We start from the raw sequence: 18,403 nt of genomic DNA on the forward strand, positions 1-18,403 counted from the left end.
TTTCAAGAGAGGGTTTCTATGCGTAATACCTCTGACTGTCCTGGAACTCCCTTCTGTAGACCAGGCTGGCCTCAAACTCAGAGAGATCCACTTGTTTCTGCCTCTTGAGTGCTGGAATTAAAGGCATGCGCCACCACCGCCCGGCTACACTAGGCCAATTTCTGTTGTTTAAGCCACCTAGCCTGTGATATTTTATTATGGCAATCCAAATAGACTACACACTCCATGTAAACTTAGCAAGGCCAGGGATCATGTGTGCTTGTCTTTAGAGCAGTATAGTCCGTCACCATGCTAAACACATAAGCTTACATCGAATATTCACTGAATGAATAAATGAGATCATTCAGAAACAAATCAGATAGGGTTCTGGGGTAGGCAAGATGGCTTAGTGGGTAAAGGTGCTTGCTGCCAAGCCTGAAAAGTTGAGTTCGATCCCAGGAGCTGACATGGTGGAAAGAGAAAAATAACTCTTGCAAGATGTCCTCTGGCCTCAACAAGCGTGCTATGGCACATGTACCTGCCCACAAGCTCTTGTTCTCTCTCTCTCTCTCTCTCTCTCTCTCTCTCTCTCTCTCTCTCTCTCTCTCTCTCTAATAAACGTTTTAAAATGTTTGAAAAGCAGATAGGATCTATACCTAAGATCAAGAGTATCTATTTTGAAATAATACAAATCCTACTCAAGCTACTGCTTCAACTGGGCTCTGAAGTCAGGGTTTTTTTTTTAAGTTTTTATTTATTTATTAGTTGGTTGGTTGATTTTTCAAGACAGGGTCTCTCTGTGTAGCCCTGGCTATCCTGAAACTCACACTGTAGACCAGGCTGGTCTCCAACTCAGAGATCTGCCTGCCTCTGCCTCCGGAGTACTGGAATTAAAGTTGGGTGCCACCACTGCCCGGCTCTATAATCAGCTTCTAATAAAGAAATAATAAAGAAGACAGGGTCACCATCTCAGGGAAAACTTGAAGTCACACCATCCATCAATCAACTGCTCACTAAGCCCCGGCTACTTAAGTGTGCCTTGTTGAACAGTCTCCACTTCCATAAGGCAGCCAGTTTCAAAAGACAAAAGATGAAGTCAGGGTACTTTCTTTTAATTGGTTTCTCCTGTGGACTTGTCTTTATATAATACCCTGGAGTCTGTGAAGCTGCAATTGGAGAATACAAACTCAGAATTCACTGTCATACACAAACACATGCTCATCACAGCATGGGCCACAGTGGTCCTCAGGGTGCCATGGGATTTCATAGGAGCTCTAGCTGTAGAGGTCCTGTTTTGACTTTTCAATTCTCTTGATCTAACCTGGTCTAACAGGGCAGCAGTCCCAAAGTCCCAGCTTCAGTGTCTTGCTGGGGATGTAACACATAAGCTTAAAAAGTGAGATGGGAAAGACTAATCAATGAGATGAGAGAGAAACTTCTGGGATAAAGGACGTGGTAGCTTGAACGAGAAAGGGTCTCATAGGCTCATATGTTTGAATACCTGATCCCCAGTCAGTGGAACTGTTTTGGAAGGGTCGGGAGGTGTGGCCTTGATGGAGGAGGTTTCAAAAGCCCACCCCAGTTTCAGTTCTCTCTCTCTCTCTCTCTCTCTCTCTCTCTCTCTCTCTCTCTCTCTCTTCTCTCTCTCTTGTCTCAACACAAAAGCTCTCAGCTACTACTCCTGTACCCTGTTTGCTGCCTGCTGCCATGTCCCCCACCATGATGGTCATGGGCTCACCCTCTGAAACTGACTTCTTCTTTTTTTTTAAATATTTATTTATTATGTATATAGTATTTTATCTGTGTGTATGCCTGCAGGCCAGAAGAGGGCACCAGACCTCATTACAGATGGTTGTGAGCCACCATGTGGTTGCTGGGAATTGAACTCCGGAACTCGGGACCTTTGGAAGAACAGGCAATGCTCTTAACCACTGAGCCATCTCTCCAGCCCGAAACTGACTTCTTTTATAAGTTGCCTTGGTCATGGTGTCTCTTCACAGGCATAGAAAAGTAGAATAATGACTTGTATACAAATATCAATAGCAGCAATACTCATGATAGCTAAACAGTAGAAACAATCCATATAGCCAACTGGTGGTCGATAAAAGAAGTGTGGTATATCCAGACAATGAAATACTATTCACCACAGAAAGTAATAAAGAATTGAAACGTACTGCACATAGATGAACCTAGTTAAAAGAAGACAGGTACAAAGGTCACATGTGGCATATGTCTGTGTATATGAGATAACCGTCAGAAGCAAATCCACAGAAGGAAAGTAGATCTGTGGCCGTGAGGGTCTGTGTGAATGGGAAGAAATGGGAACCACTGGTAACAACGGCAGAAGATTTGACTTAAAAATAACTCAATATTTACCGTGGTGCATTCTGTGAATATATATACACAGCGTGGAAAAGTCTACTTTAAAAGGGTAGATGTTGGGGCTGAAGGGATGGCTCAGCGGTTAAAAGCACTTGATACTCTTGCCAAGGACCCAAGTTCGGTTCCCAGCACCCATGTGGCAGCTCACAACCACCAATAACCAGTTCCAGAGGCTCTAATGCCTTCTTCTGACCTCCACGGGCCCTAGGCACCCATGCGGTACACATAAGTCCATTCCGACGAACACCCATACACATAAAATAAAAATCAATAAATCTTTTTTTAAAGGCAAATACTATAGCATATGAATTATATTTAAACAAAACTGTTTTGTTTAGTTTTGTTTTTAATTTAGAAAAAAGAGACATCCTGGCATAGCCCTGTCTTTTAACCTTCCATTGCCTGTCAGTGCATCCTCATTGGTCCATTCTCCCCAGAAGCCAAAGGGAAAGCTATCTGGGAAATGTAGTCCCTATACACTGAGCAGAACAAAAGGAACAAGTGAGGGCTTGAAGCATTATGTTGCCATGGCAATCGTTTTTTAACTATTTAGTACAGAAGCAAAGCTAAGCCATTCCAAACTCCGTGCCAGGTACTGTCCCTCACTGAACTGACTGCAGCCAGTGGCCAGAGATGAAAATGTACAGGTGTCTTTCCTGGAACTGGAACATTCAGATATTTGCTCTAGAACTCAGTGGCCACCTAACAAGCCCAGCATGGGCTCTATGTTTGCTTTAAAACATAGACTAATTGGACTGAGGAGATGGCTCCTTGGATAAAAGAGTTTGCCTCACAAGGCATAAGGAACTGAGTTCAAATCCCCAGAACCTCTAACAAAAGGGAAGATGGCTGGCAGCTGGAGTTGTCCTCCGACCTCCACACACGAGCAATGGCATGAAATTCCCATATCCATGCAGACGACTACACACAAACACACGTGTACACAAGTCATACACACACACAACAACAACAATAAAATTAATACAAATAATTTTTTTTAATTTAAAACACAAATTACCAGTCTCCCTCTGAGGGAAATGGGGCATGGTAGTCTGTGCCTACTCATCCCAGCACAAGGCGGGTGGAGGCAGGAGAACCAGATGTTCAAGGTCATCCTCAGCTATGTTACAAGTGTGAAGTCAGCCTGGGCTAGATGACAGAGGAGACCCTGTCTCAAGAAATATAAATAAATAAAAATAAATAAATAAAATAAAATAAAGTTCTCTGTAGGGAGCCAGTTTGGATAATGGCTTAGGCCTGGTAAAGGCACAGGTGCCATCTCTGGTGGCAGAGAAAGCCAAGGGGTTACAGGCACTCTCGTATCTAGCATCTTTAAACACTAAAAGCAAACTCTTCAACTTTCACTTTGTGGTTTTGTCATTGAAGGCTCACCGGCCCATCCATGATGGCCAGACCCCTCAAGGGACCTTACACTAACTAGTTGTGCAGGTGGATGCTGGGACAGTCGCTGTTGTTCAAGTCCATGTTGGTCTGAAAAGAGTTTCATTCAAAACAAAGAGAAGGACGAAGCCCATCTCTGACTCCTGAGCCTCATGGCACAGCCAGCCAGCCAGCTGGGCACCACAGATGGAAAAAGCCCCTCGCCGAGGCTCTACCAGGTGGTGCCAGGACCCTTCAGAACGTAAAGGACCCGTGATTCAGAGTCCTAGGACCGCTGAGTGGGGCTGTCTGTCACTGTTTTTACCCTGTGGTCTCAGAAGACTCTAGGGGAGGGTTGAGGGAGGAGCAGGGGTGGGAGGGGCAAGGACGAGGGTGTCTTCTCTTACTACTTAAAAGGGGCTCAATACCACTTCCTCCCAGACAGGGGTAGCTGGAGACAGAGACACGAGTACAGCCTTCCTGTGTGACTTCAGCTGCCCAGAAAGCATCATGGACCTGGGTGAGTAAGCCTCCTCATGCGAGTAGAAAAACCAGGTACTGGGCAATGAGTCTAGGGTGGGATTGGGTCCTGAGGGGAGCCGCCAGAGAAATCAGGGCAGTTGGTATGAACTGGCAGCTGCTCTCAGATAATGTCACCCTATTGCCCCCAGCCCCCGAGGATGAAAGGGAGGGAACGGCGACAGATGCCAGGCGGAACAAGGGGAATAAAGTGGCATCTTCTAAATCAGCAGGGAATAAAGAGTGTGGCTGGCTGACCTTGTTTGACCTGGATAGAACTTGTTCTCAGCTAGGAGTGATAGGTGACGTTCTCTGGCACCTCAGGACACCCTGCTCCCTGTCTGTGCCCACCTTTTCTCTCCTGTTAAACCAGGATTTGAATCCCCAACCCTGTGGAGTTTGATAAGAAAGAGTAAATTGGATGGGGCAGTGTTGTGTGCTGTGGGGTCATGCAAATCCAAATGCAAGCTGCAACCTCTGCCTCTCTTTCTCTTTGTCTCTCTCTCTGTCTCTCTCTCTCTCTCCTCCTACCCATCCCATTAGCTCAGTGCCTCTTGCAAGTTAAAGGACCAGTGATCAAGGCGGGGAGGAGGGAAGCGTTCAGCATAGAGAAGCCATAGCCAGACCTCTGAGCACAGCACCCACCACAGCCCAGCAGACAGACTGCTCCTCTCAGCATAGCCTCTGCAAAGTACCAGGGAAGTCCCAGGAGGCACAGAGTAGGTAGACCAGCCCCAGACTCCCCAGTTACGAATCATAAATCTCGGCTGCAGAGTCAGACCCCACTGAGGCTAAAAAGGCCAAGTTCCTAGAGGGTTCCGCTCATCAGCCAGTAAAGCACCATTGCGGCCTCAAAGCCACAAGGGGTTGACTTTAAAAAGTGAAGGTTCCCTGGTGCTGCCCTCACACCCCTCCCCACCACACCACAGCCAGCAGCACCTTTATCTCTGCCTCCCCTGCCCAGAATGCATTGCACACTGGGTCTGGACCCAGCTGTGGAAGGTATATATGGTGACCACCTCTGCTGGCTGGGAACTCGGGGGAAGCAGAGTTTTGTTTTTACACCTCTGCCTCCCAGATGTTTCAGGGTATAGTTAGAAAACATTGATGAGATGAATGAGTGGAAGGATGGGTAGATGGATGAATGGATGATGGATGGATGGGTAGATGATTGATGGATGGAGATAGATAGATAGATAGATAGATAGATAGATAGATAGATAGATAGATAGATAGATAGATAGATGATTGATGGATGGATGATGGATGGGTGGGGATGGATAGATAGATAGATAGATAGATAGATAGATAGATAGATAGATAGATAGATAGATAGATAGATAGAGGGTTGATGGATGGATGTTGAATGAATGGGGATGGATGGATGGATGGATGGGTAGATGGGTAGATGGATAGATGGGTGGATGATTGACGGATGGATGGAATCAATCACTCTAAGTAGGTTTTAGATTTTGATTATCTGTCTACTCCAGCTTGTTCTGCCACCAGCCTGTTTCTATGCCTACTCCCCAGGTATCTACCTCCACCAGTCATTGTCCCAGGGTGCTCACGCTGTCCACCTTCTCCACCTTCCCTATATTAACCTCTAAGAAGCAACTCCCAGGATAGAGGGAAGGCTCTGAATTTATAGCACTTGCTAATTTCCATGGTGTAAATTCTCCCATCCCAGTTGATCCATTCAAGGTTCAAATGTTTAACACAAACGGGGGATGAACACCAGCCTTCCTGGCACTGGGACATGATAGAGTGCCTCTCCTGGACTAGATTTGGGGATGCTAGACGCATGGCTTTGGTACAGGGGGCGGGGAAACCTCTGGTCCTGGAAGAAGGGGTTGGCTTGCTTTTTCACTCATCTCAAAAGCACCCCAACTGCTAACCCTGAACTGCTGGTGTGAGGGGAAACTGCCCAGAACCTTTGCTCAAAACAGGCTCCGGGCCGTTGAAAGGGCGGGTGGGCCACAAAGAATCTGTTTTTCACTCCCCGTCTGCCCAGCAGAGACAAGAAGTGTGTGAGGAGGCCGGGTTTCTGTTATACAAAATGAAAAACTCCAAACCGGGGCTCTTTCGTGATTTGAATGAGCAGCCTTTGAGGTGCCCTCCCCACCTTCAAGAAATGGGGCCACAGATCTCAGCACAACTTCTCAAAAGCAGAGATAAGAAAAACGAACCCATGAGAGACTCGTGTCTCACCACTGATCCACAGATGGTGGCAGAAGGGGATTCAGGGTCAGCCCCTCCCGGCCCTTCAGAAACCTGGCTGTGGAGAACAACACGGTAGCCCAGGGTAGCTAGGAGAAAACATTCCCCTTCATGGGTTTTCTCTTCCAGCCACTGTGTCATTCAGTGAGAATTTTATGAATAGCCAGTCTGGTGGGGAGATAACATATATGTCAACATCTCCAGCACTCCCTAGGGTATGAGGACAAGACTAAAAAACAAAAACAAAACCGTGAGTGCGGACCAGGGATGCATCTACGCTGTGTTTGGGAAGAGCGTGTAGAAGTTGTCAAGCCAAATGAAGACCTAAGGGGTCAGGATGTGGCAGGGACTTCAGACTCTATGGCCATCGGAAGTCAACAAGGCAAATGAGGGACCAGAGAGTCGGCTCGGTCAGGAAGCTGATTGCCACAAGAGCACGAGGTCCTGAGTTCGGCGCCTCAGAACCTGTGTTTAAAAGCTGGTCATAGCAATGCCGGCCCTCGGGAGGCAGAGACAGTGGATCCCTAGGGCACTGGTAAACTCCAGGTTCAGTGAGAGACCCTGTCTCAAAAAAAAAAAAAGGTGGTGAGAAACTAAGGAAGACCCCTGATGTCAACCTCTGACCTCCATATGGTCACACACCACACACACACCTTGGACTCCTCATTCAGCTCTGGTGAAGGCCATAGAGGGACAAGAAGGAGGAAAAGGCACAGGCCAAGGGGAGTGGGGGAAAGTGGGTGTGTCAAAAAGGAAGCCAGGCTGGGATAATCCTTACAGCTCTGTGTGACAGCATCAGGGGGTCCATACATCATCCTAAAAAGAATGGGAGCAAGCAAAGAGTTTTTTTCCTCTTTCCAAAGAGATGGGTAAACAAATGAAATGTATGTTTTGGAAAGAGTGAGGAACAGCAAGGCCTTGGATCAGGACAGAGAAGGGACCTGGCTTCAAGAGACGAAGGTGTAGAAGCAACAGAAATGGGCAGCTGGTGGCAGTGACAATACAGAGGGCAAGAATTGCCTTGGCCTGTGGAGGACCATCAGGAATGTCACATGACTCTGTCGTGAGAACCCAGGCTAGGAGTCTCACTCACATCTCTGATCTACATTTTAGTAGCTGTGTGGCTCCGTAACGCAGCTTAACCTCTCTGGGCCTCTGTTCTCTAGAATATAAAAGGAGTACAGTTAGTAGCTTCCAAGATCTTTTGAGGGGAAGAAACATAGCAAGAGCGAGTAGGAGTGTGGTTTCCACAGCTAGACGGCCTGCTGGGTGACCCTGGGGAAGCCTTGTGCTTCTGGTTCCTCACGTGAGAACCTCCCAGGGTATCCATAAGGACGGACGGGGCGAGGGCACCCGTATGTGGACAGCGCCATGAGAACCCAGTGAGTGCCGACTGTATCACTGATGAAAGACCTGGTACCCTACTGACAAGCTCCCAGCAGCTTTACATCCCTGCCTCCCATCTGCTCTCTGGATCCCTTAACGCTTCCCTGCTTCTGCCTCCTCCCTCTCCCACGTCCCTACATACCATGGCTGAGAAGGTCCAGAGAGGAAAATGTCTGAGGTGTCTCTGGGGCCCGATGGTGGGCAGCCAGGGTTTCCTGGACAGTCTGGGGGTGGAAAGTAAACAGGTGGGGGTTTTAGGGCCAGAGGGGGAGACGGTTTCCCAGGGTGGAGTGGGGGGGGGTCAGGCTGGAGTGCTAGGGAATTTTTCTTTCATCATACTCATTCTGCAAACCCAAGAACTCAGGAAACACCCAGCCCCTCAGTCCGTGGCTCCTCAAGCCTGACATTCCCAGCCACTGCCCAAGAGCCGAGTTGCCTTATGACTGATGACAGGTAGGAGCCTTGTGACTCACTGCCACTGACCAGGTCCTTCTGACATCACACATGCGAATTCCCCCAAGTTCCCCTTGTGAACTGCCTCCAAAAGGGCCTGTCCTAGATCTACAGCACCCTGAGACTCACCAACCCCTCGCCCCTACCCCATATCCAGCATCCCTGGAATGAGAAAGCAATGTTAATCACACGCCCTAGAGCCCCTCCCCACAGTGGCTGCCAACGGACCAGGACAGGACCCAGGAGATGGGGCAGACAGAGTAAAACAGAGAAACAGCTCTTGTCCCCCCTAGGGAGTTCTTGCTCTCACTGACAGTCAGATTGAGCTTTCCCTGCAATAACCGAAAGACGTTGACGTGTTGAAAGAAACCTCGAACGCGCAAACACCGAAATGAGTCAGGGGAGGGAGGGCTGTGCATCAGACCCTGAAGAGAGTGTGGTTAAGCATGAACACGTGGCCTTGAGCACGGGGGCTCAAGGGGTAATTCAGTTAGAAAGGAGGTGGAGGAGAGAGGACCTGAGAGGCCACGTGGTAATGTTCCCACTCCTGGCTGCAAATGATCAGGGACAAGCTGAGAACAAGGGGACGCTGGCTGGCTGTCCCCAGAAAAAGGTGGAGCTAGGGAGGCAAGGACTTGGAGGAGATGGTTGGAGGCTTGAGCACTGTGCTAAGCATAAGGGTCTCTCCATCTTTAGAGCGAGGAAGAACTCTTGGAGATTTAGCAAGGAAGCACCGTGGGGAGAGACCACAGAGCTATGCTTTAGTAAGACGTGTCTATGTAGCATGAAGGAAGATGTGCGGGTGGGAAGAATGCTCATCTGGTGATCTGATACCCTCCCTGCTGGTACTGAGAGTAGCCAAGCTTAAAATCCCCAGTCTCAGTCTAGAGCACATGGAGGTGTCATGTAGCTCAAACTCCAGCAGGTGGTGCTATGGCCAAGGACACATAACCTCTGGGTTTCTGCAGCTTCCCCGACCTCCAGAGGGCCCCCAGCCTCCTGAAGATGCCTGGAACAAAGTCTTTGGTTTGGCCTAGGTGACATTCACGCGTCCCATCACAGAGACTGACTCTCCTGTGGATCTGAGGAACTGGGATTCGGGGGCTAGAGAAGGGTCTCAAAAGCAAAAATGGGTGGATAAGATAAAACCGCTTTGCCAGTTGTCTTCTTGCTTAGAAGGACACACAACCCAGGCTGGCCCAAGGCTCAGCCTTAAGCAGAATGAGGAGCTGTCCACAGCACAAACAACTTGTTCTAGCCAAGGGTCCCTGTCTACAGGGCATTCGAAGACAAGTTAAAAGAGAGCAAACAAGTCAGCTCCCTTGGGACATTTGTAAGGCTTCACAGGCGGCTGTCCACACATCTGGACACCAAGAAATGCTCCCAGGCCAGTGGATCCTGTCACCAGGGCAGATCTGGACATGTGTGCATACACCCTGACCACCCCGGAGCCCTGCCTCCTCTTCCTGCTTCCTGTGGAATGGGAAAAGGAGGTGCTCAGGCCCCTGTGTGAAGCCAGCAGTCTTGAGGGGCTGTTGGGGTACAATGGATTCTGCAAACCAGCAACAGCCTGGCTGGGCCAAGGCGGGAGGGGGGAGGGGGGAGCTGTTCTGCTTCTTTCCCAGACCTGGGAGTGGAGGAGGAAGGGAGGGAGGTGAAGACAGGGATGCTGGGCAGCAGGCCAGGTGTTCAAACGCACAATCTGGTTCTGATGTTCTCTTTCAGCAAACGCGATGCCTGGAGCCTGGGATGAAAGTTCCCAACGGTGCCTCCCCCCCCCCCCCCCCGCAATCCCCCGCTTTCCTTAATAACAGAGCCTTGTCTCTGCCAGGCAATAACATCACCTCCTTTGTCTCCTACAGGCAAGCCCATGAAAAACGTGCTGGTGGTGGCTTTCCTTGTCATATTCCAGGTGAGGTTTCCTGCCAGGGGAAGCACGCTCTCTTCCCTCCTCCACGTCCCCTCTCCAGCCAGGACTTCTGGTTCCCTAGAAGGGAAGGAATGGCCCAGACACAGCCCACCTGTCATTTATTAAGCTGACTGCCACCTCTCTCCTGGGGTTTGGGGGTTGGGGCAGACATTCTCTGGACTTCCTTTGTCCCCACTTAAATTAAACTCAGGGGGAAGTGACCTACCCACACCTCCATCGCTTCACCTCCCACCTTCCCACCCAGGAGACAGAGATGCAGTTTCTGAGTTCTTAGAGAGAATCGCTCTGCGCAGCACAGTGCTCCGAAGGGGCCTGTTTTGCACATAGGCATGTGTCTGTCTGTGAGCTGGGAATCTGGTTCCTCTCCAGTCACCCAAAGTTGTCTCCTCTTGCCTTTCAGTCCAAGGTTCTCCTTGTAACCTCATTCTGTGTGTTCTTTCCTAAAAGAGAAGGCCATCTGGCCTGCCCGTGGGGAGGGGGTGGGAGAAAGTGGCGCCTGGACTCTGTAGAGAGGATTGGAACATGTGTAGAGGTCTGAATTCTGCACAGCAGAAAGCCTGTTTCACAGTGCTCCATGTTCTTGCCCAGCCAGGAGGCAGAAGGTGCCCCAGCAAGCACCGAATCAGAGAAACTGTAACTCCCAGAGTCAAGTTTCCTCCGTTTGGGTGGGAGCTCTCTGGAGGTGGAGGGGGTGACCAAGGCCAGTCTGGAGAAGTAATGCTTCAGAATTTGACTCTCCCCCAGGTCCGGAGACCAGAAGGGCAGCTTTCCAGGAACTCAGGCCAGGGGCAGGTCCCACGCTGGGCACTGTTCCCCAAACCCCATCTTAGAGGCCCCCTGGAGCTTGGGCTGTAGCCCTGAGCCTGGCCCCTTCCCCATCACTGCTCCCTCCCCTCCTGTACTGCTGGCTGGAAGGCCAGGGAAGGGTGAAGACATCTGTGGCTGGTTTTTGTCTTTCACTTGGGGGAAGGGGGGTTCAGACAGGGCCGGATGTGGTGGGACTGTGGGCTGCAGAGGCGGCAAGCCTAGGGGGAGGGTGTGGAGGAGGAGCAAGGGTAGGGGGAGAGAACAAGACTGGGGGGCCGAGGAGCACACTTCTTAGAAGCTGGGAGTTCTGTCCTCCGAGGGGTCTAGAAGTCCTTTAATCCACAGGCCTCAGACCCAAGGCCTTGGACCCATTCATGAGGGGCTAAACGCAGCTAACTTCTCCCGCCCCCCCCCGGGGGGGGTTACAGTCACACCTGGACCAGGGAAAGAACGTTGCTGCAGACTTTTCTTCTCAAGTTAGCAATGCCCAAAGAAAAGGCTCCCAAACGCCACTTTGTCCTCCCTCCGTTGCCAGTAAAGGTACAATCTGTGGGTTCCCACTGAGTGGTTGAAAGTCACTTACCCAGTGAAGGAACCATGAGCTTTCCAAAGTAGGTATTCAACCCACTCCCCTTCATCTACCGTGGTCCATCTTTATCACACACAGGCATGCACACACGCGCACGCACACACACACACACACACACACACACACACACACACACACACACACACAGCAGGCACCCTCCATTGATAAAAATCACAGCAGATGCTGAACCTTCCCCCACACACCCTGCAGCCTTGCAAAAGGGCTAAAAAAAGCCCAGAACAGCTGAGCCCTGCTGATTGGGATCTGCCGGAAGTCAGGCAAAGAGGGGTGGGGAGAGGGTGGGAACACAGAGGGAGAGTGGGAGAAGAGAGAGCTTCCTTCCAGGGGCTGGAGCACCCGTAGGAAGGGCATTGCAGGACCCTGCCCCTGAGGCTCGGCCATCCAGTGGTACACACGTGCATCTACTACCTGAGTGTAGTGGGCACCATGGAGCCATGGAAATCTCCATGTCTCCTACCAATGGTCCACAGTCACCACAGTAGTGGTCCATCAACTGAAATCTAGTCCTACCCACAAACTTTGATCTTCTCTTCTTGCTCCAGACGTTACTCAACCTTGACCCTAACATAGGTTTTGCCTCCACCAAACCCCAGCAGACCCCAAAACCCTAGACTCTCTCCAGTCCTTCAACAGTAATTGTGAGACTGGGTGTCCCAAGAGTTGGCAAAAATCAAATCGTGTCTACTGATGCGTAGAAACCTAGACTTCAGGTCCTGCCTCAGTCTACCCAGGCAAGATGTGCAATTTAACAAGACCCCCTCCTTAGGGAATTCACGTGCACACTAAACTCATTATTTAGATTTATTTTATGTGTGCAAATGTTTCGCCTGCATGCATATAAAGCGCACCACACGTATACAGGCTGTCTGGGGGGGTCAGAAGCAGGCATCCGATCCTGTGGAACCGGGGTCACAAACAGTTGTGAGGTCTGGGAACGAAACCAGACTTCTCTACAAAAGCATCTACCACACGGTCTTAAGCACTGAACCACTTCTCCAGCCCCACACGCTGGTGCCTGAAAAGCAGTGATTTCAGATCAAAGACTTACTCAGAGTTCGAGGGGCAAATATAGATTCCTGGGCACTGCCTTCTGAGATGCTGGCTCCATGGGGCTAAGGTCTGAGAATTTCCAAGAAGTAGCAAGTCCGTGATAGAAGCACCATCCTAGGCTGAGTCCCAAGCAGATCCTAGGAGGCTAGCTAAGCGGGTGTCTCTTCCCCTGCAGGTGTGCTTCTGCCAAGACGAAGTCACAGATGACTACTTTGTTGAGAACACCACAGTGGACTATACCCAGTATGAGTCGGTGTGCTTCAAGAAAGACGTGCGGAACTTTAAGGCCTGGTTCCTCCCTATCATGTATTCGGTCATTTGCTTCGTGGGCCTGATGGGCAATGGGCTGGTGGTGTTGACCTACATCTATTTCAAGAGGCTCAAGACCATGACGGACACCTACCTGCTCAACCTGGCAGTGGCCGACATCCTCTTCCTCCTCATCCTCCCCTTCTGGGCCTATAGCGCAGCCAAGTCCTGGATCTTTGGGGTCTACCTGTGCAAGTGTATCTTTGGCATCTATAAAGTGAGCTTCTTCAGCGGCATGCTCTTGCTCCTCTGCATCAGCATCGACCGCTACGTGGCCATCGTCCAGGCCGTGTCAGCCCACCGCCACCGCGCCCGCGTGCTTCTCATCAGCAAACTGTCGTGCGTTTTTATCTGGATGCTGGCCCTATTGCTTTCCACCCCGGAACTGCTCTACAGCGGCCTCCAGAAGAGCTACAGCGAGGACACGTGGAGATGCTCGCTCATCACTGACCACGTGGAGGCCTTGATCACCATCCAAGTGGCCCAGATGGTCATCGGCTTTTTAGTGCCTCTGCTGGCCATGAGCTTCTGCTACCTCGTCATCATCCGCACCCTGCTCCAGGCACGAAACTTCGAGCGGAACAAGGCCATCAAGGTGATCATTGCTGTCGTGGTGGTGTTCATTGTCTTCCAGGCGCCCTACAATGGAGTGGTCCTGGCCCAGACGGTGGCCAATTTCAACATCACCAACAGCAGCTGTGAACTCAGCAAGCAGCTCAACATCGCCTATGACGTCACCTACAGCCTGGCCTGTGTCCGCTGCTGCGTCAACCCTTTCTTGTATGCCTTCATTGGGGTCAAGTTCCGCAGCGACCTCTTTAAGCTCTTCAAGGACCTGGGCTGCCTCAGCCAGGAGCAGCTCCGGCAGTGGTCTTCCTGCCGGCACGTGCGACATGCTTCCATGAGCATGGAGGCCGAGACCACCACCACCTTCTCCCCATAAGGGCTCCCCTGCTCGGACCACGAAGAACTCTCCCAGGGGCCCTACAGTGGGGACTGGGAGCATATGCAAGGAATCAGGACCCACCAAAGAGCTGCTGAGGGAAGAGCAGGTCTGGCCAGTCAGGTTGACCTCAGGGCCAAAGAAACTGCTACCCAAGCTACCTCAACCAAGGCTGGAAGAGACTCTGCCAAGAAATGATTACCCAAACCAGGACAGCTGTCCCCAAACTGACAGACGAAAGTAAGATTTGAGAGGCCATCGTACCTTCTGGAGTGAAGGGTGTGGGACTGGTGGACATCCCTGTGGTGGGAATGGACTGGTGAGACCTCCTCAGGAACCCTCTTCTAGCCTAGCAAGAAGTCCTGTGGATTCAAGGACAAAGGTCACATATTCCAGAAACTCAGGTTTTGTCCCCCTAAGCCAAGCTGAAGGAATCACTTCCTGGCTTGAGGAAGGAAGGGGAGCCATGGACTGACTGGTCTGATTAACTCTGACTTAGCTCCCTTCTTCCATCCTCCTTCTCCACGGTCACCAAGCCAACAAGAGATGGTGGTCTCCATGCTCCCTCAGAACACTGCTGCCCCTCCCCTCTGCCCCTCCTCAGTTCTCCCCAGGGAGGGAGCGGTGTTTCCTGCCGGCCAGGCTGCATCATCATCCTGAACGCAGTCCCAGCTGGGGCTCTGGATGACCACGGACAAGTGGTCAGGCCTCTCCTCTCGGGTGGGAGGAAAAAGCTGGGAGAAGGGTCAGGGGCAAGAAGGAAGGTGGCCCTGCTGGCTGACAAAGGCCAGCAAGCTGCTTCTTTATTCTCTGTCAGCAACAGAAACCTCTCCTCATGTTCTGCTTTCGATTTATAAGAGCACACATTTTACTCAGACACAAATAAAAATTTCCCTTGAGGAAACAGCAACTTTAAAAGATGGAGGGGGGGGGGAATTCTTTGGTAAAGGGCAAGGGAGTGAGCTCTTTGGTAATCCCCACACTCCACCTGATGGCTTGCTCCGCTCCACACACCCCTCCTCCGCAGCCTTCCTTTCTCAGCTCTCAGAAACATGAGGTCACTGAGTGCCTCCAGAGAGAGGAGCCCAGGAGCCAGGAGAGATGGAAGGAGACTGGAGGGCAGGATGTTCATCTCACGGGAACCCAGGGCCATGCAGGCAGCCGTGCACGTGGGAGACCACTCTGAGCAGAGAACGGAAAGGCCAGGTTGTGCCGGAAGCATCTGTGCCAGGGGACCTTAGTGGACCCCAGCCGCGTTTGCACCCTGGTGTGTTTGCTGTTCCACCAGCCGGGAGCAGCCCTGGTCCTTGTTGGGCAGCCTTCAAACCTCCACAAATCCCTCCGAGAACTCGCGTTTAGTGGGACGCTAAGAGGTCATGGTGGTGTTCTAGAGTAAGGGGCTAGGATGAGACAGGAGGCACAGGCTGGGTGGGACTCCTCCCTGGGTGCTGGAGAGGATGAGACAGGAGGCACAGGCTGGGTGGGACTCCTCCCTGGGTGCTGGAGAGTCCTCTTTTCTGGCCTCGAGTAACAGTGACCCTCTGTAGCGCATGGCTTAGTCCGTTCCTGTTGCCTATAACAAAATACCACAGTCGGGGAAACTTATAAACAATAGAAATCTATTCTCACAGTTCTAGAAGTGAGACGAAGAACATAAAGCCCACGCTAGTTCTCTCAAGCCCTTTTCTAAGGCATTAGCCCCACTCCTGAAGGGCGGAACCCTCCTGACCAGTCCGTTATCCCCCAAGGGCTCCAGTACCATCAGTACCGGCTCAGGTTCCAGCATGGAGCTGTTGGAGGGACATCTCCATTCAAAAGACAGCAGTGTAGAGATCCTTGTGGAAAGCAGAGGGAGAGGACCTGACTGTCCACCCTCACCCCACCCCGCCACAGCCCAAGTGTCCCTGACACTGTTCCCCAGAGTCCAACTGTGTCCCTACCTTCCCCAAGCCATAGAGGTTAGTCCAACCTACGATGCCCAGGAAAGTGTTTGAAGGCACCCTAAGCCCTCTGAGCCTGGAGGCAGGGTGCAGATGAGGCATGAAGGAGAGAGAGGCCAGCCAGTCACACAGAGATATGATTCCAATTTCCCCTAAGCCCAAAGAAAATGAAGCCTGCCCCGTAAGGGTGCCCATTCTCTAATCTTGGAACCACAAACATACCCATTACCCTCCTCCACCGGATGCAGGGGGCTAGGAGGATTTTAACACACTTCGTCAGGCCTGGAACTGAGCACCCTGGGAAGAATGGGACTAGCACGAGGCACAAGCGAACGAGCGCAGCCAGCGGGCAGCGGCTTTCAGGATGATGGGTACTGAATATTAAAAGGTACAGCTGCGACTGTGTGACCACAGGCATTGTAGCAGGAGGATGGTGCCACTGAACGTGTACGTCCCCAAGGGGAACCTGCCAGAGTGTGTGTGGGTGTGTGTGTCCTAATGAGGTTACAGAGGGGAAAACAGCCCTCAATTCCTACAGGGGAGGAATGTAACTGAGCGGTCATGGAAAAGGAAGCTGGGCCAACCACACAAACACGCCACCCTGGCTTCAAATACATTTTTCTAGTATAACTGGACGTCTCCAAATATTTACAGAAACAACAAAACCCCCAGCAATGTTAATTCCCCAAACTGCTGTGTCTCCGGAGTTCTAACCTCAGCCCTAAGCTGGCTTGACCACGGAGGCCTGGCCTGATGCACTCTTGTGCTTATCTTGAACTGAAGGGTGTCCTCCAGAAGAGAAGAGAAGGACCCCCAGGGAGCCCACCTGGGTCTTCTTTCCCATTCTCCCTTCTCATCTGCTTGGTACAACAACACCCTCTCCCTAAGCTTGTACCTCCTCGCCATCATCCTAGAATTGCTCACGGACCCCTTCGCTTCTTCAACGCTCCCCTGTTACACACACACACACACACACACACACACACACACACACACACACCAGTCCCCATCCATATCCTCCCTGGCTGTACTCATAGGTCAAATCTCAGACATTCCCAGGCCTCGGAGCTGCCCTTCCTGGTGGAAGGTACCACCCCGCTCGTCTCACAGGTTCAGCAGACTGCCAGAGACCTCAGGGCACAGGGGCTGACCCCTGTCATTCTCTAGATGGAGGAAGGAGCTGACTCACCCAGAGGGACCCGGAGATGAGGGGAGGTTGCTTAAGCTGGCTGTGGAGCCTGAGGGTCTGGCAGGGTTGCCAAAGGGGATGCAGAACAGAGGTTCTGGAGCCCAGCCGGCCCTGAATCTCAACCCTGCTGCTCCCCAGCTGTGTGACCTTCAGCTGTTGCTCAACCGCTCTGAGTCTCAGATTTCTCCATTGCAAAACACTGGACGATTTGGGTAAACACTTAGCAAGGAACCCGGAATGTTGAGCGGGGTAGTAGGGAGCTCCCGCTCCACAGCCAGATGGCCTGCTTCAGAGCCCCACTCCCTTACAAGGCCTCAGTTTCCAAATCTGCATAATGGAGTCATTAGTAGACCCTACCTCCCAGGGTTGTGGTAAGGAGGAAACTTCATCTATAAAAAGAAAGTATTTAGAAACACCCAAGCCAGTGATATAATCTTTTGGGAGATATTTGAGAAATTAGAGCTTTAAAACATTACAGGGCTGGAGAGACGGCTCAGTGGTTAAGCTGCTCTTCCACAAAGCCCCACTGTAGTTCCCAGCATCTGCATGGCAGCTATTATCGGTCTGCAATTCCAGCCCCATGTGATTTGACACCCTCAGCTTGCACTGCGTGCACATGGCGCACAGACATATGTGGCAGCAAGGCGCTCATACACATAAAATAAAAATAAATAAGTCTTTTGTTGTTGTTTTGTTTTTGTTTTTCCAGGGTTTCTCTGTGTAGCCTTGGCTGTGACCAGTCTGGCTTCAAACTCAGAAATCCACCTGCCTCTGCCTCTTGAATGCTGGGATTAAAGGTGTGTGCCACCACCACCCAGCATAAATAATTTTTTTAAACAAATAAAATGTTTCTTTTTAAAAAGAGAGAGGGCCAGCGGTGGCCCACACCTTTAAGCCCAGCACTCCGGAGGCAGAGGCAGGAGAATCTCTGTGAGTTCAAGGCCAGCCTGGTCTACAGAGCGAGTTCCAGGATAGCCAGAGGTACATAGAAAAACCCTGTCTTGAAGAAAAAAAAGGGGGGATGGCACATGAGAGATGGCCCAGGGGTAAAATGTTTGCTGCACCAGTATGAGGCCCTGCATCCAGAATTCACGACACTCATGCAAAAGCCAGGATTGGTGCTGAGGACAGTGGAGAAAGGCAGGTCCTGGAGCCTCAGGCCAGCTGAGTCTCGATGAAAGCAGAAGCTTCAGGTTCAATAACAAGACCCCAGCTCAACAAATTCATACGAAATAGACAGATGGATAAGCAAATGGTGGAGAGCAAGAGGGGAAGACGTCCCAGGGAAAGAAAATGGTTGCTGATT

The 18,403-nt window shown here is 51.1% G+C and overlaps 1 protein-coding gene across 1 annotated transcript; it reads left to right on the plus strand.

The window, feature by feature from the left end:
• Nucleotides 1-4,182: 4,182 nt before the first annotated feature.
• Ccr7 (C-C motif chemokine receptor 7) lies at nt 4,183-17,687 on the plus strand. The gene is made up of 3 exons (XM_075990793.1): nt 4,183-4,261; nt 10,182-10,231; nt 12,892-17,687. The coding sequence occupies exons 1-3, from the start codon at nt 4,252-4,254 to the stop codon at nt 13,966-13,968; spliced, it is 1,137 nt and encodes a 378-aa protein (XP_075846908.1). The 5' UTR covers nt 4,183-4,251; the 3' UTR covers nt 13,969-17,687.
• Nucleotides 17,688-18,403: the final 716 nt, after the last annotated feature.

Source organism: Microtus pennsylvanicus, chromosome 11 (assembly GCF_037038515.1).
Source record: "Microtus pennsylvanicus isolate mMicPen1 chromosome 11, mMicPen1.hap1, whole genome shotgun sequence".
Lineage (NCBI taxonomy): Eukaryota > Metazoa > Chordata > Mammalia > Rodentia > Cricetidae > Microtus > Microtus pennsylvanicus.